This window comes from Petaurus breviceps, unplaced genomic scaffold (assembly GCF_028583685.1).
Source record: "Petaurus breviceps papuanus isolate PSGF00001 unplaced genomic scaffold, PetGlider_PUasm1.0 37, whole genome shotgun sequence".
Taxonomy (NCBI): Eukaryota; Metazoa; Chordata; class Mammalia; order Diprotodontia; family Petauridae; genus Petaurus; species Petaurus breviceps.
The window spans coordinates 29,308,393-29,333,367 of NW_027186296.1; the positions used below are offsets into that span (position 1 = coordinate 29,308,393).

Below are 24,975 nucleotides of genomic sequence, written 5' to 3' on the forward strand. Positions count from 1 at the left end.
TCTATCTATCTATCTATCTATCTATCTATCTATCTATCTATCTATCTGTCTATATCCACCTTTAATTGTAGCCTTCTTTAGGATGGGGGGAGGGGAAAAACAATAAGAAGTGAATAGAAGAGAACAAAAGAAACCCTAGAAGGAAGCAAAGAAAAGCTTGGTAGTGTTGAAAAGAATGTATAGTATTTATTGTTTAGGTTTTCTTGAAATGAAAATTTATTGCTTTATATTGAATCCTCTTCTATGTTATGCTGTATACATGGGAATGTTCTTTTTTTCCTTGTTTTGTATTAACATTAAAGTGAATAAAAAATTTACAAAAAAAAGATAATATATAGAAATAATGATAATTTATGTGGGCTATATCCTGCAACTCTTCTAAAGTTGTTAATTATTTTGCCTAGATTTTTAGTTGACTCTTTTTAAAATTAATTTATTTTTTATTTTATTATTTTTTAAAGCAATCGGGGTTAAGTAACTTGCTCATGGTTACACAGCTGGTTATTTCTGGGTGTGGTGCTAAGTATCTGAGCCCGGATTTGATCCCCAGGTTATCCCGACACTGGAGCCCGTGCTCTTACTCGCTGAGCCACCTGGCTGCCCCTACTTGACTCTTTAGGGTTCTCTAAATATACCATCATCTCATTTGCAAAAAGTGAATGTTTTGTTTCCTCATTGCCAATGTTTATTCCTTCAATTTCTTTTTCTTGTTCTATTGCTATAGCTAGCATTTCTAATATAATTTTTAATAATAATAATAATGGACATCCTTATTTCAAACCTGATCTTTCTAGAAAGGCTTTTTAGTTATTCCCATTACAAATAATGCTTACTCTTGGTTTTAAGTATATACTGCTTATCATTTTAAGAAAAGCTCTATTTGTTCCTGTGCTTTATAATGGTTTTAATAGGAATAGGTTTTATATTTTATCAAGCCTTTTCTGTATCTCTTGAAATATGATTTTTGTGGTTTTTGTTATTGATATGGCCAGTTATGCTTATAGTTTTCTTAATATGAACAAGTCCTGCATTCCTACTATAAATCCAGCCTGGTCATAATATATGAGCTTTGTGGTATATGTTAGTATAATTTTGCTAGTATTTTATTTTAAAATTTTGCATCAATGTTCATTGGGGAAATTGTTCTTTAGTTTTCTTTTTGTTTTTGCTTTTTCCTGGTTTGGGTATCAATACCATATTTATGTCATAAAAGGAATTTGGTAGGACTCCTCCTTTACCTAATTTTTACAAACAGTTTATTAGTATTATTAGTATTAGAATTAATTGTTCTTTAAATGTTTGTTCGAATTCACTTGTAAATCCTTCTGGTCTTTTTTTTTTTTTTAAGAGAGCTCATTTATAATATGTTCAATTTTCTTTTCTAAGATAGGGTTAAGTATTCTATTTCCTCTTCTTGATGTCTCATGGGATCACTAATTTCCATTTCACCAATTCTGAATTTTAAAGAATTATTTTCTTCAGTGAGTTTTTTTTTTTTTTTTTTTTGCTTTTTGGAGGGGGCAAGGTAGGGCAATTGGGGTTAAGTGACTTGCCCAAGGTCATATGACTAGTAAGTGTTAAGTGTCTGAGGTCGACTTTGAACTCAGGTCCTCCTGACTCCAAGGCCAGTGCTCTCTTCACTGCTCCACCTAGCTGCCCCACTGAGGTTTTTTTTTTAAACCATTTGACACATTTTGATTTTTAGGGAGTTATCTCCTTCAGTATTTTTTGTGCCTTTTTTTTTTTTACCAAGCTGTTAATTATCTTTGTACAATTTTCTTGCATACCTCTCATTTTTTCCCCCAGTTTTCCCTCTACTGCTTTTATTTGATTTTTGATTTTTTTTTTGCTCTCTTTAAAATCTTTTTTCAGAGCTTCTAGCAATTCTTGATGAGCTTATGTCCAATATGCATTTTTCTTTGAGGCTTTGCTTGTAGATGGAGATTCATGATTAGAGTTCCTTCACTAACTTTGCTACCCAAGTGAGGAATTTTTCTAGTTTATGTAGTAGGATTAAATCCTTCTAGGTTTGGCGTTTTTAACTTTTTTTACATCATGGACCCCCTTTTGTAGTCTAGTGAAATCGTTGGACCCCTCATAATGTTTGTTGCCTACATTTGTATTTGAAGGACATAGTAAATTTTAGTGAAAATGAATATTTTCTTTTTCTTTTTTAGCTTCCAAGTTCACATATCTCCTGTAATCTATCCAAGTTCAGAATCTCTGTTCTAGGTCATCCTTTTGATAGTAACATTTATGTTCTTAACTTGTTTTCCAATGATTTCTTTATTTGTTCTAACAGTAAAAATGTTAGATGCAACCACTGGTAAATGGTTTTTTTTTCCAAGGACTCTCAGTGACCTTTCTCAATGTGTTATGCCTAAAGCAAGTTTAATAACTAAAGGAAAAATCTGTTATGTCAAAACTATTATTTTATCAATTTTTTACTTTCACAGATTTTCTTGTGTTATACTTGTGTTATTTCTTATTTCTTGTGTTACACCAGTAGTTGGGTAAGCTAGGTGGTACAGTGGAAAGGAATGCCATCCCTGGAGACAGGAGGACCTAAGTTCAAATGTGGCCTCACACTAGTCATGGGATCCTAGGCAAGTCACTTAATTGTGTTTGCCTCAGTTTCCTTATCTGTAAAATGTGCTGGAGAAGGAAATGACATACCACTCCAGTATCTTTGCCAAGAAAACTCCAAATGGGGTCATGAAGAGTCAGATACAACTAAAATGATGACTCATTAAGTGTGTGTAATATTTCCATAACTTTCTGCTACATTTGAGAAGTAGTCTGGTCAAGTGAAGAATGTTGAATTTAGTAGCAGAGGACCTGATTTCAAATCCTGACTCTACCATTTTACTACCATTGTGACTTTGCACTATTTAACCTTTCTGGACCTCTTTTCACTGCTATTAAAATGAGCAGGTTGGATTAGATGATTGATGGTGTCACTTCCAGTTTTATACCTATGATCTTACTAAGACTCATATCAAGCATGTCAGTGAGTTTTTTGAGTAGGTCATCCCCCAAATATAGCAAAGCTTCAATCTTATTTTCTTTATGTCTAGCTTTTACTTATCTCAGTCATTCCTGGAGTACACTTCTATCAGCATGCTGGTTTTCTTCTACTCAGATTTGGCCTTTCAGAAGCACATATATTGTACCTGGCTGACCTGATTCTTCAAAGGTCCTAGATTCTCTGAGTTGAGAAATTCTACCTAAGAATAGTTGGCTCAGAAGTCTCAAGGAACTGTTGAGATCAAAATAAGATCTTAGTCTGTATTTCTTTTTTTTTTTTTTTATGAGCAATCGGGGTTAAGTAACTTGCTCAAGGTTACACGGCTAGTCTTTTTTTGGTGTGTGTGTGTGTGTGTGTGTGTGTGTGTGTGTCAAGTGTCTGAGGCCAGAACCTAGACTCAGGTCCTCTAGACTCTGGGGCTGGTGCTTTACTCACTGTGCCACCCAGCCGCCCCGAGCAGGCAAGCTTTTAATATGTTTGGCAGTCGAAATGAAAGACTTAGATGTAAGCTTTAAGGTAAAGGGGGCAGCATCTCTGTGACATCTGAATTTTGTTAACTTGGATAAAATAGATATTTATAAGTAGAAAGGACCCTCTAGTCTGTCTCCCACATCAGACAGAATAGTTTTATGATTGATAGGACAATATGTAAATCTGATACATGGCCACAACTGCAGTTCCTTCACAGAGGTAGGTTAGTCCCTTCAGCCACAAGTAAACCACTGTTTCCTGAATAACTTACCAAGGATGATGGCCTCTGTTAATATGATACATTACATTTTACCACACACTTTCTTCATAATCTTATGAGAAACAGCGACCCTTACTATTCCCATGTTTTAGATGAAAAAATAGGTTCCGAGAAGTTAATTTATGTGGCCAGAGTCACACAATTGACAAAGTAGATGAATCTCATCCTTAGCATGAGGAGCTTTTGGTTGGAGGAACAAAAGCAAGAAAAGCAGAGGTCTGAGTTTTATTTTTGGGGTGGACAGGTCAGTCTTTTCACCCACCATCTGTTCTCCTCTTATTTGAGCAATCCTTGAGAAAGGATATTTTAGGTAGAAATCTGAAAATGGCTCTTTGTGGTCATGACTGCAGTTAACCTCAGCCCTTTGGTTTCAGTCAGACTAAATGTTTTATTTCAAGTGACTGACAAAAATAATCAAGACCCACTTCTTTTTCTCCCTTAATAACATTTTATTTTTCCTATTGCATGTAAAGATAGTTTTCAACATTGTTTTTATAAAATTTTGAGTTACAAATTTTTCTCCCCTCCTCTCCCCCCAAGACAGCAAACAATATGATATAGATTACACATGTATAATCGTGTTAAACAGATTTCTACATGAGTTATGTTGTGAAAGAAGTAGAACAAAAAGGGAAAAACCACGAGAAAGAAAAAACAAAAAAAGTGAAAATAATATGTTTTGATTTGCATTCAGACTATAGTTCTCTGTCTGGATGTAGTTAGCGTTTTCCATCATGAGTCTTTTGGAATTAAGACCCACTTCTTAAAAATGAATTGCATTTTATATCTGATAAGTCTTCAGGTGTATGTATGGCTTGCTACTGTATAATTAAAATGTAAAATAAGTAAAATATTTGAGCTAATGTTTTCCTTTAATGGAAAACTAACTTGGGCCTTTGATTTTTATTGTTGGTGTTTGTTTTAAGTTGTCATAAAAGGAATGAAAAATTTGTTGAGTTTTAGGATAAACTTAAATTGCCAAGCTAAATTTAAATAATAAACAAGGAACCATTGTTCAGTGATATTACTTTATAGTGTTATAACCTTTTCTTTATCTTAGTTAGATATAGGCTTTATGTCAGATCACTATAGCTCTAGGCCATATTCATCATTTTATTTATTTATTTTGTAATTTAATCAGAAATATATACACATTTCATTTTTTAAAAATATGCTAGTTGTATTAATTTCTTGACAAAAGAGGATTCCAGTTAGATCAGCATATGAAGCTAAAAGATTAAGTTATGCAGTTTATTCAGTTTTTACTTTTTATCTTCCTCTTTCTCTTTAGATTGAAAGAAAAACAAGCTTTCCTGATCTTTCAGTTTACAAGTGATTTCTGAATTTAGAATGAATTAGTCTAAACAAAGAAAACTTTCTTTCTTTACCTGCAGAAGCTATTTGTGTTGATGTGGATTCTCACCTGGGTAGTCCATGAGTCCAAGTGTTTAGATTATTTTCCAGTATTCTAGTGTGACTTTAAAAAAAATCTTCAGGGGCGGCCAGGTAACACAGTGAGTAACAGCACTGGCTCCAGTGTAGGGATGACCTGGGGATGGAATCCTAGGCTCAGACACTTAGCACCCACCCAGAAACACCTGGCCATTTAACCTTGAGCAAGTTACTTAACCCCAATTGCTTAGGGGCGGCCAGGTGGCTCAGCGAGTAAGAGTACCGGCTCCAGTGTTGGGATGACCTGGGGATCAAATCTGGGCTCTGATACTTAGCACCACACCCAGAAATAACTGGCCAGGCAACCTTGAGCAAGTTACTTAACCCTGATTGCTTAAAAAAAAAATCTTCATCAGCAGACAGTTTCTTCAGTGCTTCAGCCCTAGCACCGAAACTTATTGCAGTTAATTTATACCATTCCTGTATCTTCAATTAGAACTAAAAATGAAGTTCTCTTCCCCTTTTTGTTTTCCAAAAAATGCTTAAAAGAAGTTTGAAATGTGAAATCAGTTTTTTCTTTCTTTTTACAGTCTTTTATTTTTGTGCACCTTATACTTTTAATTTCTCTTGTTTTAGGATCTGTCTCCAACCTCTATGGATGTTTCTGTGAAGGAAGAAGACCTGTGTCAGGCTTTTTCTAATGCACTGTTATGCAAGATAGAGGACATTGATGATGAAGATTGGGAGAATCCTCAGCTTTGCAGTGATTATGTTAAGGATATTTACCAGTATCTGAGACAACTTGAGGTAGAATTGTTTACATGTATAGAATGCTTTAATTTGGAGGCATGCATCCATAGCAATCCATGTCAATAGGGTTATTATTATTTTTAAATTTTATAGGTTCAGCAATCTATAAACCCACGTTTCTTAGATGGAAAAGACATTAATGGGCGTATGCGTGCAATCCTGGTTGATTGGTTGGTACAAGTCCATTCCAAATTTCACCTTCTGCAGGAAACTCTTTATATGTGTATTGCAATCATGGATCGTTTCTTACAAGTAGGTATTATATTAGAAACTTCCTACCAATGGTTTGGTTAATGCCTTTGGGCTGGTTTACTCTCTTTTAAGTATCTTCTTCCTGTAAAGAAAGCTGAGTTTTCATATTTCCCATTCATAATTAAATATTTGCTAAATTGGAAGTTAAGTTTGGAGTCTCTGTTCTCCTTTCACAATCTTTGAAGATGAAGTCTGAAAACTGAAAACTGTAGCTTAGAAAGTTTGGAAGCTTCAGCTGCTAAAGTAATAGCCCAAACAACTTGAACTTTTTTATTTTTCAGAATACGTATATCTCTTTGATCACTTTGTATGATACTTTGGTAGGGGTAAGAATGATTTAAATTTCAGTTTAGCAACACAGATGAACAATACTGCCATATTTGACCAAACGTTCATTTAATTTAAACACTTCATAGTTTTAAAAGTAATTCCAAAGCCATACATTAATATTTCAAAAGTTTAGCTTGAAATTTTTTCCTGCTGTAGAATGTTCTTTTTTCTCATAACTTATAAATATAATTTACTCCATGGGCAATGAATTGATCCGAGGCCCACAGTGATGAAGAAGGCCTCTTCCCTTCCCCCAGCTGCCATTGTCCAGGAGGGCAGGGACACCCACCCCTAGCTTTACCCTTCATATTCCAGCTATGACTCACCTTGAGGAAAGAGGGGGAATCCTCCAGTTCTAAAAAATCCCTTTCCTTGTCGTCTTTCCCACATAGGCCTTCTGGATTCTAGAATCCCATTCCTTAATTTGCAGGGTTTGAGGGAGGGTTTGGTCTCTTATTGTTCTATGTGTAATAGGAGAAACATTGTTTCATGTAGGTTCAGCCAGTCTCTCGGAAGAAGCTTCAGTTGGTTGGAGTTACAGCACTACTTTTGGCTTCCAAGTATGAGGAGATATTCTCTCCAAATGTTGAGGACTTTGTTTATATCACAGACAATGCATATACTAGCTCTCAAATTCGAGAAATGGAAATTTTGATTCTGAAAGAATTGAAATTTGAATTGGGTCGACCACTTCCACTCCACTTCTTAAGGCGAGCTTCGAAAGCTGGTGAGGTGAGGGTCTTCAGCTTACTGCAACTAAGAGTTAAGATTCTGAATTACTGCTATCTTGACTGCTAATTTGGAAGCATTTAAAATGATACACTTTGTCTTACCTGCATTTATCTGATAGGAAACTATGAATTTACTAGGAAGTGTCTTTTTAATATTTATTTTTAAAAGTTTATAGCATTATTTGTGAAAATAGGGAAACTTTCTTTTCCATTGCCTCTGTAATGTGTTACAAAATGCAACAGTTTTCAGTGCCCAGCAAGGGATGGAATAAGGTGGATTTACATCTATATAGCTTTGACATAGATTATAGATTTCTTGATTTTCAAGTCAGACCTGCAATTTCATTGAGGTAGGGAACTCCTAGTGCAGAAACTCTCTCTAACTAATGCAAATCAATAGCCATTTTGTAATATTAATCTTCTAGAGTGGGACTGTAAGAAGTTAAGAGACTTTCCCAGGGTCACATAGCCTATATCTTTGGAGAGGTAGGACTTTTTGACCCAGAAGCTGGCTCTCTATCCATACCATATTGTCCCTCTTGACTGATTTTTCTAATTTAACAACCCTGACCTCATAATGGATATGATCCTTTCACAGGCAGATGCTGAACAACACACATTAGCCAAATACTTGATGGAACTAACAATTGTTGACTATGATATGGTGCATTATCATCCTTCTGAGATAGCTGCTGCTGCTTCTTGCTTGTCTCAAAAGGTTTTAGATCAAGGGACATGGGTGAGTGTTGGTTTTTGTTAGAAGTTTATGATACAGTTTGCAGAGGTGGGGAACCTGTGGCCTCAAGGCCACATGTGGCCATCTAGGTATTCAAGTGCAGTAGCCCTTTGACTGAATCCAAACAGAAGTTCTGTGAAAACTCCTGGTTTTGGGTCTCCCAGTGTGAGGTGGGGGGAAAGGGACAACTGTTGATTCCAGGATGTGGTTAGTTCAGCTTAATTGTTTCTAACTTTGTAACCTGACATCATGGAATATACCTTCGTTGGTCTTCAAATTCTTTGTGCTTCTCCAGGGTTTGTTTCAGAAGCCCTCACTCTTTTGTATTGCTTCAGCATGATTTTCAGAGATCACACTCACCCTGTGGATGAAGAAAGGCTTTTAAGAAGTCATCTGAGGACCTAAATGATAGGTCCTATTAACGTTCATAAGCTGAAGCCAATCTGCCTGGTTGAATTTATCTGTTTGGTCTAGTGGTGTCCTGTTTACTATGCCTTCAATAGAGAAAAACAGAAACCCCTGTAGGATGACATTTTGTTTAAAGTGTTCCTGCTTTGGGTGGGCTGCTTTTGGCATCATTTTATTTCCTATTTTAGAATCTTTTCAGAGAAAATCTTGTACATTAAACAGTAATGAGGCACATAGGACTAGGGAACTCAGCTTTTAGCTATAGAGGTTGAGAGATACCTGGGCTTCTCAGTCTGGGGTGCAAGGGGACTCTACCTTGCCTTTTAATTTTTGCTCTGTATAATGTCTTTCTCAATATCTAAGATGAAAACCTTATTTCTAGAATAGTCCTATATTATTCTAGCTGTGAAAAGAATCAATTCATTAAAAATATTTTTTAATATCACTTAGTTTAGTGCCTTAGAATGGAAAGATTGTCCTTATTTATAAACTGAAGGATATAGCCTTAGATGGTCTTTAAACTCTGACAGTCTGATTGTAATAGTCAGGGTTAAGGACCTATTTTTTTTTTATGTTGAGAAGGTACCTAATCTGTCTTTGTAAAACAAACTATTCCAAGATGTTAAAGTATAACAGATTCCCTTTCTTAAGACCATCACTCATCTCTTTTATTTTACTTGTGTATTTTAGAGCCTAAAGCAACAGTATTATACTGGTTATTCAGAGAATGATGTATTGGAAGTGATGCAGCATATGGCCAAGAATATAGTAAAAGTAAATGAAAACTTGACAAAATTTATTGTAAGTATTATTCCTTCTTCAACTTTGGGATTTTAAGTAAATGGCTTACTCAGTAGATATTGGAAGGCCATTCCTGCAAATGGTTTTTACATATTTGTAGAATAGACTTAGGGTAGCCTTTATCAGGGAAGAAATTCCCTGAGAAAATCAGCTCTGGAAATATTTGGGACTTGCCAGAGTTAGTTTCATAAGAAGATACTTCATTATTCCAAATCAGAAGACTTAGTTTTGAATCTTGACTTTGCCTCCAATTATCTGTGTGACTCTGGGCACAGACATTTACATCTCCCTGAGCTCCAGTTTCCTCTAAAATGAGAGGTTTTGATTAGTTCTCTTCTCCAATTGTTATTCTCTTGAATTTATCCTTATACCACTTTAGCATCTTTGACTTCCAAATGAAAAGATCAGGGCAGATGTGATGGATGAGTGACCAGAAATATTGATGGAAAGCTTTCTAAGTGGCAGAGCTGTATGGCCTCTTTAAGGCAGATCAGCGGATCTCTGTGCTGTCTGTATGGACACATTGCAGTCTGGCTTTCTTATATGTAACAGCCCTTTATTTTGGGCTCTGTTGTTCTCTCCTAATTGCCCAAGGAAGAGTGTTACTTGCCCCAAGACTCGATTCACTTTCCTGTGTGTGTGATTGATAAGAATAGCAGGCACTGGTGTAAAATATACTTGTTGTGTATTTTAGAGCCTAGGCAGGGTGTTGTCCCTTTAGTGAGTCATATCCAGGTCCTTGATGATCTTGACCTGATGATTACTAGCTTCTGTTTGTCTTTATGGCTTGATTATGGCAGTTCTGAAAGTGATTATCCCTTTACACTTATGCCATTTTTTATAGGAAAGTAGATGTATACGCTCTCTGCTCTCTTGTAGCACAGTCTGTAAAACTTACTCTTTGGATCCCCAAAGCACTTTATCTCCATTAACTATATAGCCTTTTTTCTTCCTATTAACAAATATGGGAGGAAACAATATTTAGTATTACCGAGTTCACAGGGTGATTATAAAGTGGTTGTGAGGGTTAAACAGAATAACATCTATGAGTAACTGACCCTGTAACTGTAAATAAAGCACCACAAAAATGTCTGTTGTGTTGCATCTTAGAGCTTTCATGTCTTTCCTTCTCAGGGGGTAATAATCTTCTTTGGAGAATCAATGTTGGGTCCTGTTTTTATGTTTTATTAACTACTTTTGAAATGGCCAGAACTAACATCTTGATATTGCTTCACTTGGAATCATTTAGGCCATCAAGAATAAGTATGCAAGTAGCAAACTCATGAAGATCAGCACCATTCCTCAACTAAATTCAAAAACTGTCCAAAACCTCGCATCAAGTTTATTGGGAAGGACATGAGATAGCTGAACCCAAGTTGGAAGAATCCTCAGTCCACACATTCTTGTATATCGTCATTCATGTGGCAGGCTACTTTTGTACATATTCTTTCAGCCTGCTCTGTGGAACCTTTTTATTTTGTTTTCTCAATGTATATTGAGGAAAAATAAAACCATAATTTTCCTTAAGGAAACTTGTGTATATTTTTCCCTCAGAATTTAATGCTCAATTATTGTAAACTTGTTTTGATTTAGTATTGTTATATACATTAATTAAGTACTACGCTTCCTTTACTTAACTGTGATATAACCCTTCCTTTTATTCTCCCCAAAACCAATGAATTTCAAAACCTTTTGAACAGTTTGAATTAAAAAAAAAGTTGTATGTGAACAGATTTTTGACATAGCTAATCGATCAGTTCAAGATGGATTACGCAGGAGGATTTCTGTTAGACATGCTTAAGTTCAAGTGCTTCTGATTTTACATATAGATATAAATGACTAGTGTAAGGGGGTCATTAGGAGGAAAGTGTCCAGGCAGTTTTTTGGGGTGAGTTAGGAATGGACGGCCCTGGCTCATTTATGTTCCTCTCATGTTGGATGCTAGCAGACATAGCAGTTAGTGTGATAGGGGTATTATTCTCTTCTTGCCAAAAGGGAAATTCATTTCTAGCACATTTCGGATTTGGAACTTAGGATAATATTTCTCAGTAATATTTGTTAAAAGGCTTTTATATGCTAACCACTATTTAAGTTATGTTTTTTCTGTGGAAATACTTTCTGAGCTCCAAATAACTTCTTAATATGAGCTTTTGAAATGTAATCTATAGTCACCTATGCTGTGACAGTGTAATTGTATGAATACCAGAGATAAATATGAATGGGAAAAATCATCCTGTGTGCCAAGAATGAATTTCCAATAATTTCAAGAAAGACTCCTTATTTTAATTGCAAAATTAAGATTCCCTGCTTAGTCCTTGAATAAAAAAGGGGAATATTTTTGCTTGTGAAGATGGGGGTTATTATAGTTCTTTTTCAAGCATGCTCTCCAGTGCTGTTTCTACTTTATGCAGATCAGAATCATTTGAACTTTCATCTGCAAGTTGAGGATTCAGCTGATGTGAATATCATTTGTAAATAGTTTTGTGGAGACTTAAAAATCTGAAATATGTCACCCCTAACTTTTTTTTGAGTTAGCAAAAACTGTGAGAAGGTAAGAAACTACCATAGCAACCTTTCTGCTGCGAAGTCAAAATGTGTATGATCATGAAATGTATTTAATCTTAAGGGGTCTTTCCTTTAACCAATAAGATTATTTGCTGAGGCATGATACTGCTTCCATGTTGTACTTACTGATCAGTTTCGTGGGCAGATTGTCAAATGAGACATATTTTGAAGGTTATTCAGTAGTATTTTTCATATAGTATTACTTAGCCTGCCTTAGGCTTTAGTTTCAGGATATAGTAATAAAAAGTCCCTTAATAGTATTATTAATTAACAGTATATTGTGAGGCAATGTACTTAAAATGTAATCAATGTAAATAAATCATAAACTTGGAGACAAACTTGTTAAAGTATATTTAAATGAAGAAGAGTATTATGATGAAAAGTACAAAAGTACAAATAGATGGTCTATATGGAATCTAGAAAAAGGGTAGGAATCTGTCTCTAGCACTGTCCAGGGCAGGATCAGACAAATAATCCTGATTGTTCTAAGACAGATACCCAGAAGATGAAAAGGTTGCCTCACTGGGCTCTCTCATCTTGATGAAAATGCATCTCAGGACTATTTACCTTCCTTCATTCTGACTTTCCATTCACCAAGCAACCTTCTGATCTGTAATGTGGTTTCTCTAATAAGACTCTTCTGCCAGGAAGGTATATTGTACCAGTAATTCCCTCTGTAAATCAATAAATTTCCATTCTGCTTTATATTTGAGTCTTTTGTGAATTTAGTTATTGTGAATCAGTTCACCAGAGCCTGATCACCCTGGATGAACTGATGAACCCTATTTACTGTTTGTGCATGGAAGTCTGTTGTACAAAGGAAAGGGAAACCCTTTAGACCTACCCTCAATATAGCCTGCTAACTTCCCTTTGTCAATATTGCTATTGAAATCTCTTAACTTTTAAAATTACTCTGCTTCCCCAGTTCTTGGTGGTAGAGGAGTGTAATTTATAAATGAGTTCTGGGAGGTAATTCCAGTGACCCTGACCCTCTGCTAGTGGAGGACCAGATTGACCTGCAATCCTTCCTTTCTGGCTGTAATTAACAGCTGTGGATTTGCACCCAGAAGGCAGCTCACAACAGTTCATAAAAATGAACTGCTGCTATCCTAGAAACAGGCCAGGGTAATCATTGTGCAGGGGTAATGCTTACTCTAGCCTCTTGGATCATTTTGCCTGCCCCTGAAGGCTTTTCTTGCCCTTTCTCCCCAATGAAGTGGAGCTGTTACACACTCCATGCTCTCTCATCCTTTCCTCTCACAAGGAGGGTAAAATCTCATTGATTTTTATTTTCTTTTAGTGTCATTTGTGGCCTTCAGAGATTGTGACATAGTCAGTGTCAAAGGCAGGATTTAAACTTGTCTTGCTGGTTTTGAGGTTAACCCTTTATCTATCATGCCATATTGCCTCCCTAAAGCTCCTTTTTCATAATGTTCGTTATTAACATGAATTTAGAGAAGGGTCAAACTGTCCCATAAAATAAAAGGAAATGTCTGTTATAGTACATATTCTATCCCTATCCCTGTGTGTGTGTTCCATTATATTCTAGATTTAATTCCTGGCAACCCATTTAGTGGTTTTTTCTGATGGAGAGGGATGCCTCAAGTCTTGAGTGACTTATCTAAGCCATACTGTAAGGCGAGGAGGGAGGTGTAGGTGGGCTCTGAGATATAATGGTGCTATAGGAACAATGTGATCATTACACATTTAATTAGAAGAAATCCAGAAATACTGGTGGCAGCACCTGGTTTTGCCTCTTCAATCTGTTTCCTGCCTTAAAAAAAAAAAAAGACAAAAGAAGTATTTTAATGTAAAAGAAAAAAAACAGGTTATTTTCCCTTTTATACTATATTCTGTGGCCTATATTACCTGGCCCTCTTGATAAAAGGCAGGCCAGATTTGAAACGATTTCATGAAACACACAAGATGCATCTTAAAAAACAAATGGCACACATAGCTATTAGTTCTCCATTTGTAGCTGGCTCTAGAGATGGCTCCCATCTTTGAGAGTACTGTTTTAAAGCATTATTCATGGCCTCTAGGATCAGTATTGGATAACTTCTCAGGACCTGAGCTCCTTTAGTACTGTCTCAACTACTAATTTTTTTTTGTTGTGCTCTCATCTGTGTAGCTTTTATTTCCCTAACAACATTTTTATTTTTTTGTTTCTTTTAAATCAAGGTTTTTTGGGGTTTTTTTTGGTAGGCTATCCCTTTAGCTGCCTAGGACTTAGGGGTGGTCATCTTATAAATAATATTCAGTAAACAATCATCAGGGAAAAAAAAACCACAAAACTTTTCCTACGGACTCTCTAAAATCAGAAAAATAAGTTACTCCCCCTAGTTTTTTTTATACCTACTATACTCACCCCTACTATTGGGGTGTTTAACCCTCTAAATATGTCAAAGTATAATATGGAAATAAGACTACACATATATAACCTATATCAAATTGCTTGCTTTCTCAATGCTGGGTGGGGGAGAGAATTTTGAACTCAAAATTTTTAAAAAGGAATGTTAAAAACTACATATAATTGGAGAAAAATAAAGTAATATATTTAAAAAAAAACAAATGTCAAAGTAAGTTACAAATTTCTATCTTATGCAGCTTCTCTCCTGGCTTTAAGGCCTGATTGCTATCTACTATACCACTGCCCACCCATGACTTTAAAATTAACCCAAATTTTACATCTTTACCCCAAATCTTGCCTCTTTTCCCACTTTATCAACCTGTACACATTTATTCACTTAACCAATATGTAACTAGTACCTATTTACAAAGCACTATGTAAAACACAAATGCACAAAATATTGCCCCTGTCTTCAAAGAGCTTACAATCTACAAATTGCATTTGGTGGTAACTAGCTAAATGCCTAGGTTTTTATCCATATAGCACACCAATTTATATAGTGATATTAATGATCCCAGACTTTGGGTTCACTTAGAATTAAAAAAAAAAAAAGGGAAAAGCTCAGTTACCTGATAGTGTAGAAGGTCTATGATTAATTACTTAGTTGACAAGAAAAAAAATGAGTAGGTTGCATAAAAAAGAATTCTTTCCAGCTCTTAAAAACCATAATTCTAAAGTCTTAACTTAAAAAATTCACAGGGAAAAATAGAACATGGGAGACCTCAAAAGTCTAAATTAATTCAAACTTCTTGACTTCAAAAAATATTTCTCTAGATTTTAGACTGTACAGAATTTACAAGCTATAGCTCATCAACAATTAGCTTTCTGTAGATATTTCATTTATTCAACTTAAGTTAAAGAACAGTTCTGCCCTTTGGGGAGGCAAAAGGAGAAAGGAAAGAGATTGATGTTGGTCTGTTTTTGTCTTCTGGAAGAGCCAGAGGAGAAAAGGACAGAAGGGTGAGTGTGCAACTTTGGGGAGAGGAGGACTTTTGCTAGAGAACCCCTTCTGGGGAATAATTTTGAGACTTAAGAAGGGATAAGAGTAGCTTCTTAGCAAGAGATTTTGTGATGGAAGGTTCCATATATCTGGCAACCTCAACTGATTGACTGAGAATGTGGAAGTAGGCCAAAAAAAGTGTCTCAAGGAAAATAACCAAATACTTGTCTGTCACAAGGAGTATGACTAAATATCATGTACTTGACCGAGGAGATGTCTTCAAACTTGGTGGTTTTGTTTCTGGCAACTGCTAGAACCCAGGCAGACAGACTGATTATTGAAAGGAGCAGCACCTGCTCCTGAAGAAAATGAACAATAGTTGACCTTGGCCTGCTATGTCAAAACTCCCAGCATCCTGTCCATCCTTCCTCTCTTTCATCTTCCTAATTAATGCCTTTAGATCTATGAAGGTCTAGGACTTCTCCAGCTAGGGATGTCCCCACGTATAGAAGACTGGGAATTGCCGATCCATGGGCTATATCTGTCCCTCAGTTTAATTTCACCTCAAGTTTTCTAAAATAAGCCTTCTAAAATAATACCTTACTTCCCAATTTAAGTTGCATTGTAGTCATAACAAAGAATCAAGGTTCCATCTCTGAGCATGATGTAGGGGATTGAGTGATGGATTTGGGATTGAGAGTCTGGGTTCAAATCCAGCCTTTGACATTGAGTGGCCATAGCAAGCCACTTAACCTCTGAGCCTCAGTTTCCTCATCTGTAAAATGGGGAAAATAGTGTACACAGTGTTTTGAAGCATACAGAAGATCATATAAGTAAAGTGATTTGTAAACTTTAAAAGCCTTACATAAACAATTATTATTATGCTTAATGCCCTCCCCGCTTAAGGTCTCTATTTGAGATGATACCCTTTCTTTCCCTCTCTTCCCCAAACTCCCAAGAGAAAGAGTAGATGGTAGGGAGTAGTTTGCTTAAAGATTAAGGACTAGTGATAGTGGTAGCTCATGATTACTGGGTCCAGGATCAGGCTGGGTAGGGGACTGGGCTAAGTGTATTGGGGTGAAGAAATTGAGTAAAAAGGCTGCACCTTGGGAATTGAGAATTGATTGGGTGGAAGATAGTCCCTGGTAGGGGCAGGGAAATCAGGAAAGAGGTTAATTTGACCTTTGAGCAGAGGGAGACCTGGGGTATTGTGGGAAGAAGAGATTACATGGGTGGGAGAATATCCTCTGACTCCTTCCCCCCCCATTCCAGTGTGGTCTAAGTTTTCTCTTTAGCATCCTCTGTCTCTGGGCCTCACTTGACTCCCCTTTCTCTTATTTTCTCTTTCCCTCTACTTTCTCTTTATTTCTTTGCCTTAACGGCTCATAATATGGATCTAAAGAGCTTTTAAAAAGTGTATTTCTTGAATCAGGTTTTATGTTTCCAGTTCTTGATATAAGGTGCTTTATACTAGTTCATGGTCCTTGTATTTTATTTTCTCTAACAGAAAACAGGTCACAGCTTCATGCTGTGCAGTATCCATGCCTGGGTTTCCTAACTGTCAAAGAAGAGATTTGCTAGTTGGGGAAGGAAGGAGGAATTACAGAAATACAGATCTGTACTTGAACCTATGAATGAACAAGGCAGCTCACCGATTCCTCTGTTTATTTTGGACAATTGGGGAGTGGAGTGGAGAGGGAGATGAAGATGATTACCAAGAAGAAAAGAGACATCTAAATTGGGGATGGAGAAGGGCATGGGCTAGAGCAGTAACACTGATTCTATATTTGAAAAGGGATAGTGCACATTTGTAAGTACCTGGTGCAAGTCTTATAATAAAACTACCTTACGACTAAGTACAGTGGGATACTACATTATACATTCATACATGTTTCTACCATTTTAGGATTTTGTATATACAGTATATGATCTGCTTTTATAAATGTACAGCTTGAGGAAGATAGATCCTTCTTGTAATAGGTACAGCATTACACATAAAACCAACATGGGCCAGCCACATTCCAATTTAAGACACAAAGAAGGCAACGTGGATAACCCACCCCTCCTCCCATGTCCCCTACTCCTGCCCAGCCAGACTGTCCCTTACACAAATTCTGGGCAAAGTGCAAACCAGCTGTTCCACATCTGTTTGGAGAGACTCAGCACGGCATCCCTTGCCTTCAGCATTTGGATGGAAACTGCTCACTCATACTCTTAATTGTCAGTCCTCTGTCCAAGGTGACCCAGAGCCTTGTTTGGGGTGGATCCCTCCAGGGAGGGTTGCAGCATTGGCAGAAAGGTATAGAGAAGACTGTCTGTGTCAAGAAGTTTGGGGTTTTTGTTTTGTTTTGTCTGGGGTTTTTTTTTTCAAACAAAGAGAATCCAACTAAAAGGCACTTGTCAACAACAGCCTTTGAACACTTTGCTGGGCCTTCATGGGAAAGTGACTTGCTGCTTCAACAGAAATCAAAAGGACAGGATAGACTTCACCTTCCATCTGACCAAGTTTAAATACAATAAATAAATCTTGGTTGGTTACATCTCTGTCCTTCTGGGTTCCTATGACTTAGGCTACCTGGTTGCCTTTTAGATAAGAGTAATTCCTAATGATACCCTCCCCCCACCACCCTCTAACCCTATGCCACCCTCCCTGGCTTCTTAATAAGCTCCCCATCGAAGGTGCAGTTAAGAACTCCAGGCCACAGAGAAGATATTGCTTTCTGTTGCTTAGAAGGGGAGTCATCTAAAATGTTCTGTGCTCCATCTGTTCCTGGGAATCCTCCCTAAATATGGTCCAACATCTCTTTGTGTTCAGATCTTGGTCACGTAGTTGTTGGGGAACAGTCCTTGTTTGCCTCTCAATCGGCCTGTCCACCAGCCTGAGGGATCTGTGGGTTCAGAGAAAGATGATGTTACCACGGATACATTCAGTCCCTAACCCCCACTTTCAGCTGTGGGGCTGAGCCAGCAGTTCCATTAGCATGTTAGGAGAAAGGTTTTTTTGTTTTTTGCTTTTTGGAGGGGGGAGGGCAATTGGGGTTAAATGACTTGTCCAAAGTCACACGGCTAATAAGTGTTAAGTGTCTGAGGTTGGATTTGAACCCAGGTCCTTCTGACTCCAGGGCCGGTACTCCATTCACTGCACCTCCTAGTTGCCCCAGGAGAAAGGTTTTTGCAAAGAATGTCAGAGCTGGGAGGGACCTTAGAGGGTAGATAAGTCTATCTTTCTTGTTTTACAATGTTCTTCCTCTGTCTCTGTCTCCTGTGAGCTTCAGAGCTTAGAAACTGATAAGCCTTGTGCCTACAAAACTCAGTGATATTTCTTTTAGCTATAACTAGGTAAAGCAGTGCCTAGAACCCTGGACCTGGAGTCTGAAGTTCAAATATGACTTCAGACACATCCCAGCTGTGTGATCCTGGACTAATCATTTCCCTCTGCCTCAGTTTCCTGAAGTGTAAAATGGGGACAATAGCAGCACCTATCCCCAAGGGTTGTTGTGAGGATCAAATGAGAGAATATTGGTAAAGTACTTAGCACAGTTTCTGGAACACAGTAGATACTTAATAGATAAATCTGTATTTGTTCTCTTCATAGATTTATTCTCTATATGCACCTGTTGTCTTCCCAGTTAGAATATAACTCCTTGAGAACAGGGATTGTTTCATTCTTTGTACTTGTATCCTTACCATTTAGCACAGCACCTGACTCATAGCAGCAGATTCTTAATAAATGCTGGCTGGTTGATTAGCTGAGAATGGAGGTAAAATGATTAGGTATTTCCTAGTTTAGGTACTTCTCTCTAATGTGTATGATCAACTGTTCTCTTGGCATGGTTGGGATAAGACCATGTGCAGAGTTGGCTCTCTCCTTGTTTATATTTTATAATGGTTTGGATACAGGGAGATGGTCTAGATGAACTCTGGGGGCTCCTCTCATGATGTGTTGGTGTTGGAGCCTACCCGTCATCCTTTCTGTGGCCAATATCGGATCTTTGTTTACTCCCTTCATTCAAAGTCCTCTCCATCTACTTCACTAGGCACACCCCTGACCTCCATTAATCAGGGCTGCCTGATACAGGTTCTCAGGAACTCTGTAAGTTGAAGCTCCAAGCTCAGGCTTTCTTCATTTCAGATTTAGGCTTATCTCCTGATAGGCTGATGTTTTGGTGGAAGGCTTGATTTAAATGACTCACCTAAGTTCCTGACTTTTTGAGATTTGCCTGCATCTTCCAAACAACTACGTGGGATCCTGGTATTCCACTATTTTCTGAGTTCTAGTAGTTACCAGTTCCTTAAACCCTGGTTTTCTGACCTTGAGTTGTCACTACTCTTCCCCACTCATGTCCCAGGTGGTTTCTGCACCTCTGCCATCCAGCCTGGTGGAATGAGAATTTCCAGAAATAATCTCAGATGCTTGTCCTCTTACCTTCTTTGATAATATCGATGATATCATTGGCATTAAAGCTGAGTTCATCTGTGTCCTGAGCATCATAAGCATACAGAGCCTTGCACTGTGGTACCTGAGGCTTAGGTTTGGGCTGGGGCTTGGGTCTTCCACCTGCTGGGGGAGGCCTATTTGTTGTTTGCCTCCGGACACTGTGGAGAAGAGCAAAAGAATGGTGAATACATAGTCTAGGAGGCATTCTTACTGCACTTCAGAGACGGAGGTAGCTAATTCTATAGCTACCTACCAGGCACATTTTTAGTGGAGATTATGCTTGTTTATATGGGAGTGTGTGTGTGTGTGTGTGCTCCTTTTAAAAATACTCCTTTAACATCATGTCATTTTCCAATGTTCCCTTCCCTATGACAAATACAGGTAAGCAAAACAAAAACACATTTTTGATGTCTGAAAACAGATACCCCATTCCATTCGCTTAGTCTACCACCTCTCTTTCAAGAAGCAAGAGGCATGCTTTCCCCATCAATTCTCTAAAGTCATGGTTGATAACAAGCATTGATCAGTTGTATCTCTGAATGTGTTTTCCTTTACATTTTTTTTTCTTTTTGGACGAGGAATGGTAGAGCAATTGGGGTTAAGTGACTTGCCCAAGGTCACACGGCTAGTTTTGTATTGAGTGTCTGAGGCCAGATTTGAACTCAGGTCCTCCTGACTCCAGGGCTGTTGCTCTATTCACTGTGCCATCTAGCCATCCCTTTCTCTTACATTATTGTGGTCATTACATAAATTCTTCTCCTGGCCCTGCTTATTTTAATCAGGACTGGTTCATTAAAATTTCCCCATATGTCTCTGAATTCTTGATTAGTCATTTCTTGTAGTATAATAATTACTGATGACCTTTATATACAATTTGTTTAGTTGTCCCACAAGTTGTGTCAAATCTCAGTCATCAATGAGTAGGTTGTATAACTATTTCCACATCGGACAGAGAAGGCAAGTGCTTAGTGGTTATTTTAGACTGAATTAAGACCTGAAATTCCTTTAGCTAGGGAAAGCTTTTTATCCCCAAATTTGGTATGTGAGAGAGGCCATGTTGTCTTAAATTCATACCAAAATTTAAATCTGTGATGGCAGACAGAGTCTGTTCCTAAGAGTAGGTTTTGTTAGAGTAAGAAGGCTAGGAGAAAGTAGGAAGGTCTTTTGAAATGGGGGGAGGGTATTGGGGAGAAGGAGAAAGCACACAGAAAAGTCACCCTGAAGCATTAAGGTTGTCTCCCGATAAATGGGGCATCACTACATATATGATGAGCAGGAGTGTGTGTGTGTGTGTACGCATAGATATATGGGTTTCTTTGGACTAGTTGAACTTCATTTGAAAAATAGTAAGCATCACGACTTATCTTTCTTTTGCCAGTCTATTCATAGGATAGAAGGAAAACGGAAAATGATTACATAATTCAATTCTTTAATTTTTTTTCATGTTGGCTGAAAGTCTTTAATTTGAAATACACAGATTGCACATTTTAAAATGTCATCTGTCAGTGCTCCAGCAAGGCTCTAAGACTATACAAGACTCTACTGTGTCCAAGATGCTGGGGATACAAAGAAATTATGACAGTTTTTGTCATCAAGGTGCTTTTATCCTATTGAAGAAAACAATGTATACCTAAAAGCATATACAAAACAAAGAAAGGTGATTAAATTTGGGGTGGGGTGGTAGAAGCGGGAGACACTACTAGCAGCTGAGGGAATTGGGAAAGGCTTAATGAGCTGACCTTTGAAGAAAAACGAGTGAGTCTAAGAGGCAGAGAGGATTATAATGTGCATTCCAGGCCTATGCAAACTTATGGACATAGGAGATGGCCTGATACCTTTAGTACTGCTTAAATTATGTGGTATTATATAAAATTTCATTTTGTACCTGATTTTACTATTCAATCAAATGCTTAAAAAAAGTCAACATATCAACCTCGTGGACCTTGCAGCTTCTATGCCATTCAGTCAAGTCACAATGTGTTTTCTGCTAGAAAATCATTTATGAAATCTCCCTGTTCCCCTCCTCATGCATATGAATGTTGTTCATATAAAGATTTTATAGAGATATGTTCATGTATATTACATATAACAATGTACATGTCCGTGTGTACATAACGATAAATATATTGTTGTTGTTCAGTCATGTACAATTCTTTGTGACCTCATGGGTGATATGGCTATAGGCTTTTCTTGGAGTAGTGCTCCATTTCCTTCTGTTCAGTTTAGATTAGGAAACTGAGGCAAACAGGGTTGAATGACTTGCTAAGGGTCACATAGCTAGTAATTCCAGGCCCAGTAGTCTCCACTGACCCACCGAGCCATAGCCTATTAACATATATTAAATATGTTTTTATATATATGTATCTACATACATATATAGCCATTTCTTGGCTTCCCCTTAATTTTCCCATTTCCTGGGGGGATTATTTTGAAAGGAACAAAGGTGAAAATATTGAGGAGCTTAATATTTGACAATGAGCACTTTCCTCTGATTGTATTAGTTTCTTCATCTAGATAATACAGGGGTTTGACTTGATCTGGGGTTGATAAACATATTTACACTCACACACACACACTCATACTCACACATGGAACTGATATCTCTATGTAATAGAGACATAATTTCATATACAATCTCTTATCTTTTGTACATCTTTGTATATGGAAATCATGTTTATTGCTTTCTGTTAACTTGAGAATGAAAAAAAATTTGGGATTACTTTTCCTTATTTATTGAATTAAAAACATTGATTGAATGCTTATGTGCATGGGGAATACAAATACATTTTGAGCCCCCAAAATTTGAAATGAAAAAAAAAATACTTTGCTAATTGTATTTCAGTATAATTAGGTTTTCTTTGTAATCCCATATACCATTTTTTTTGCATTTTCAAACCTTACTCTGAGAAAGGGTCCAAGACACAAAAGATGATGCTAGAGATAACCTTTCTAGCTCTAAAACCTGTATTACTATGCAGGTTTTACCCTTTGCTGTGTGTTTTTTTTTTTTTTGGAGAGGGGAAGGCAGGGCATTTGGGGTTGTGACTTGCCCAAGGTCACACGGCTAGTTTTATGTTAAGTGTCTGAGGCCAGATTTGAACTCAGGTCCTCCTGACTCCAGGGCTGGAGCTCTATTCACTGCACCACCTGACCGCCCCAGCCCTTTGCTGTTTTGCTCAAGCTTCCTGAACTAAAGTATATTTTAACTTGTTTTCTACCTAGTATGAAATGTGAGGTTCTCAGGAGGAAGGATTTTAATTTTTGTTAATTTGTATTCCCAGTGGTTGGCACACAGTAGGCCCCTAATCCGTGCTTTCTGATAAGATGAAATCATGCACTCGAAGGACTGGACTGCATACTTGTACAGGAAGCACTACATAAAAGTTTGTTCCTATTACCACCAGGGAAGGAAAATCCCCAGTGTTTTTGCTCATCTCTTCCGCCTACCTTCAGAGAAAATTGGGGGTGGGGTGGGGAGACAGAGTAGAAGCTTGACAAGCTACTGGTGAGCATGCCTGGCGCTGTTAAAAATCACAATCTCAAACAGGTGGGTAGGTGGGTAAGGGAGAGGGCAGCAGGGTAAGGGAGTGAAGCCCCAAGAACCAGTAGGGGGAGGTGTTTCTTCTGCTATGAGATTCATTCCTTTATAACTTGGGAAATATACCCGGAATGTGGCAGCGTCCTGTCTGTCCTGGAGGGATGGGATGGGGGGTTAGGGGAGCAGGGCAGGGAAGATAACTTAAAAGGTCATACAAGATCCACTCCTCTTTTCATACACCCAAACTACTTTGCTTTCCTTTGAGAGGCAAATACACCTGCTATGTGTCTCAGGCATTAAATCATTTCCTAGTTAATGTTTATTGAAAATCCCAGCTTTCCTGTTCTGAGAAATGCTTACTGTGAAACTATGCAGTGTAAGTAGTTTCTTAATTAAAGTAGCCTATATTGGGACTATGTCAGCACTGTACTAATAAAAGCCATTAGCCTGGGTATTAGAGGAGTCATCTGATTTCTCTGCAATAAGCAAATGAAAAAAAAAAAGGAAGGAGGGACTGGAGGTGGGAGAGAAGCTAAGAAGTAGTTATTTTATTTTCCACTTTATGGAAGGTCAAATCCCATTATAAGAAAAATATAGCTGACATTTCCATTAAAGCAGGTTAGAAAGCACAAAACAAACTGAATACTGGGTGTGGGGAAGAAAAAATGCACCAGGGACACAAACAAGTCAGTGTGGCCCCTCATTGGTACTCCTCTTAGTCGGTAGAAGAATTAGAAAAAACTGAATTCTATAAAAACTGCTAGCAGCCTACTATTTGCAAAGCACTGTATTAGGTGCTGGGGATCCAAAAACAGGATTGCCATTGTTCTCAAGGTTGCATTCAGCTGAGGAAGAACAGTGGCTCTGGAGGCAGGGGTTCTGGGTTCAGATTCTGCCTCCGGTGCTTATTTTGTGTGACCTTGTACAATTTATTCTACTTCCTATAAAATGAGAAGGTCCAAGTTTCTTTTCAGATTTTAGTCTGTGATCTTAAGTAAATACAGAATTTTAAGAGGGAAAAGGCTAAGAAGTAGGAGGAGCAGGAGAGCTTTCACCTGAACCTGGTCTTGAAAGAAATCAAGGGCTCTTAAGGCAGAGGTAAGTGGAGGAAGTACATTTAAAGCAAGGCTTTACAAAGATTTGGTCACATGAGATTGGGGAATAGTCGAGTAATGTACTGTACCATCATGTTGGAATGAGAAAAGTCTGAAGTCTGGAAAGGTAGGCTGAGGTCAGACTGTGAAGACCTTCAATTGCCAATATGTAGCTTTCATTTTATCTTAGAGACAATAGGGAGCCATTGCAGATTCTTGAGCTGGGAAGTGAAATGGTCAGATCTGTGTTTTAGGAATATTAATCTGGCAGCTATGTGGAAAACAGACTAAAACCAGGAGGCTCTCACAGTAATCCAGCTGAGAGATGAAGACCTAAAACAGGGCAGGACTAGGACATTAGGGTGAGGAGGAGACATGCAGGAGCTGGTGGAATCAGTCAGAAAAGTCATAAATTTGCCGGTAGGGAACCAAGCTGCTTTTAGTCTGTGCTAAGTTGGGACAAATCTATACTTTGCAGGGGGAAGGAAGACTGATGTTGTTTGGCTCAGGGTAGGGGAGGGTTTCAGTTATATAGTGAACTAGTGGCAGTGTGTGAAAAGAGAAGAAAGGAAAGAGGTGAGTCACCCCATGCTAAAAAGGACACACATACGAGATGTGACAATTGTAAATTAATGTGACAGCATTTGTTCCTTTCAAAGTAATGCCCCTGGAAAAATGTACATTTATTTCAGTGAAGGACCTATGTTCAAAACACATACCTCATTCCTGCTGTAGGATGGCCGGAAGGGCC

The 24,975-nt window shown here is 37.7% G+C and overlaps 2 protein-coding genes across 4 annotated transcripts in view; one reads left to right on the forward strand and one right to left on the reverse strand.

Annotated features, from left to right (window-relative positions):
• The window catches only part of CCNB2 (cyclin B2), a 26,785-nt gene extending 14,276 nt beyond the window's left edge, over nucleotides 1-12,509 (forward strand). For 2 of the 3 annotated variants that reach the window (XM_069098168.1, XM_069098167.1), the window contains 6 exons: nucleotides 5,808-5,978; nucleotides 6,075-6,233; nucleotides 7,059-7,295; nucleotides 7,893-8,033; nucleotides 9,129-9,239; nucleotides 10,489-12,509. In XM_069098168.1, coding sequence (XP_068954269.1) covers nucleotides 5,808-5,978; nucleotides 6,075-6,233; nucleotides 7,059-7,295; nucleotides 7,893-8,033; nucleotides 9,129-9,239; nucleotides 10,489-10,599 — 930 coding nt within the window. In that variant the 3' untranslated portion in view covers nucleotides 10,600-12,509. The remainder of the gene's footprint in view (nucleotides 1-5,807; nucleotides 5,979-6,074; nucleotides 6,234-7,058; nucleotides 7,296-7,892; nucleotides 8,034-9,128; nucleotides 9,240-10,488) is intronic. The other variant, XM_069098169.1, reaches the window with a different exon arrangement.
• A 4,295-nt stretch (nucleotides 12,510-16,804) lies between these two features.
• The window catches only part of MYO1E (myosin IE), a 250,079-nt gene continuing 241,908 nt past the window's right edge, over nucleotides 16,805-24,975 (reverse strand). Inside the window, exons 27-28 of the mRNA XM_069098166.1 lie at nucleotides 19,581-19,750; nucleotides 16,805-18,042 (exon numbers count right to left, since the gene is read on the reverse strand). Coding sequence (XP_068954267.1) covers nucleotides 17,966-18,042; nucleotides 19,581-19,750 — 247 coding nt within the window. The 3' untranslated portion in view covers nucleotides 16,805-17,965. The remainder of the gene's footprint in view (nucleotides 18,043-19,580; nucleotides 19,751-24,975) is intronic.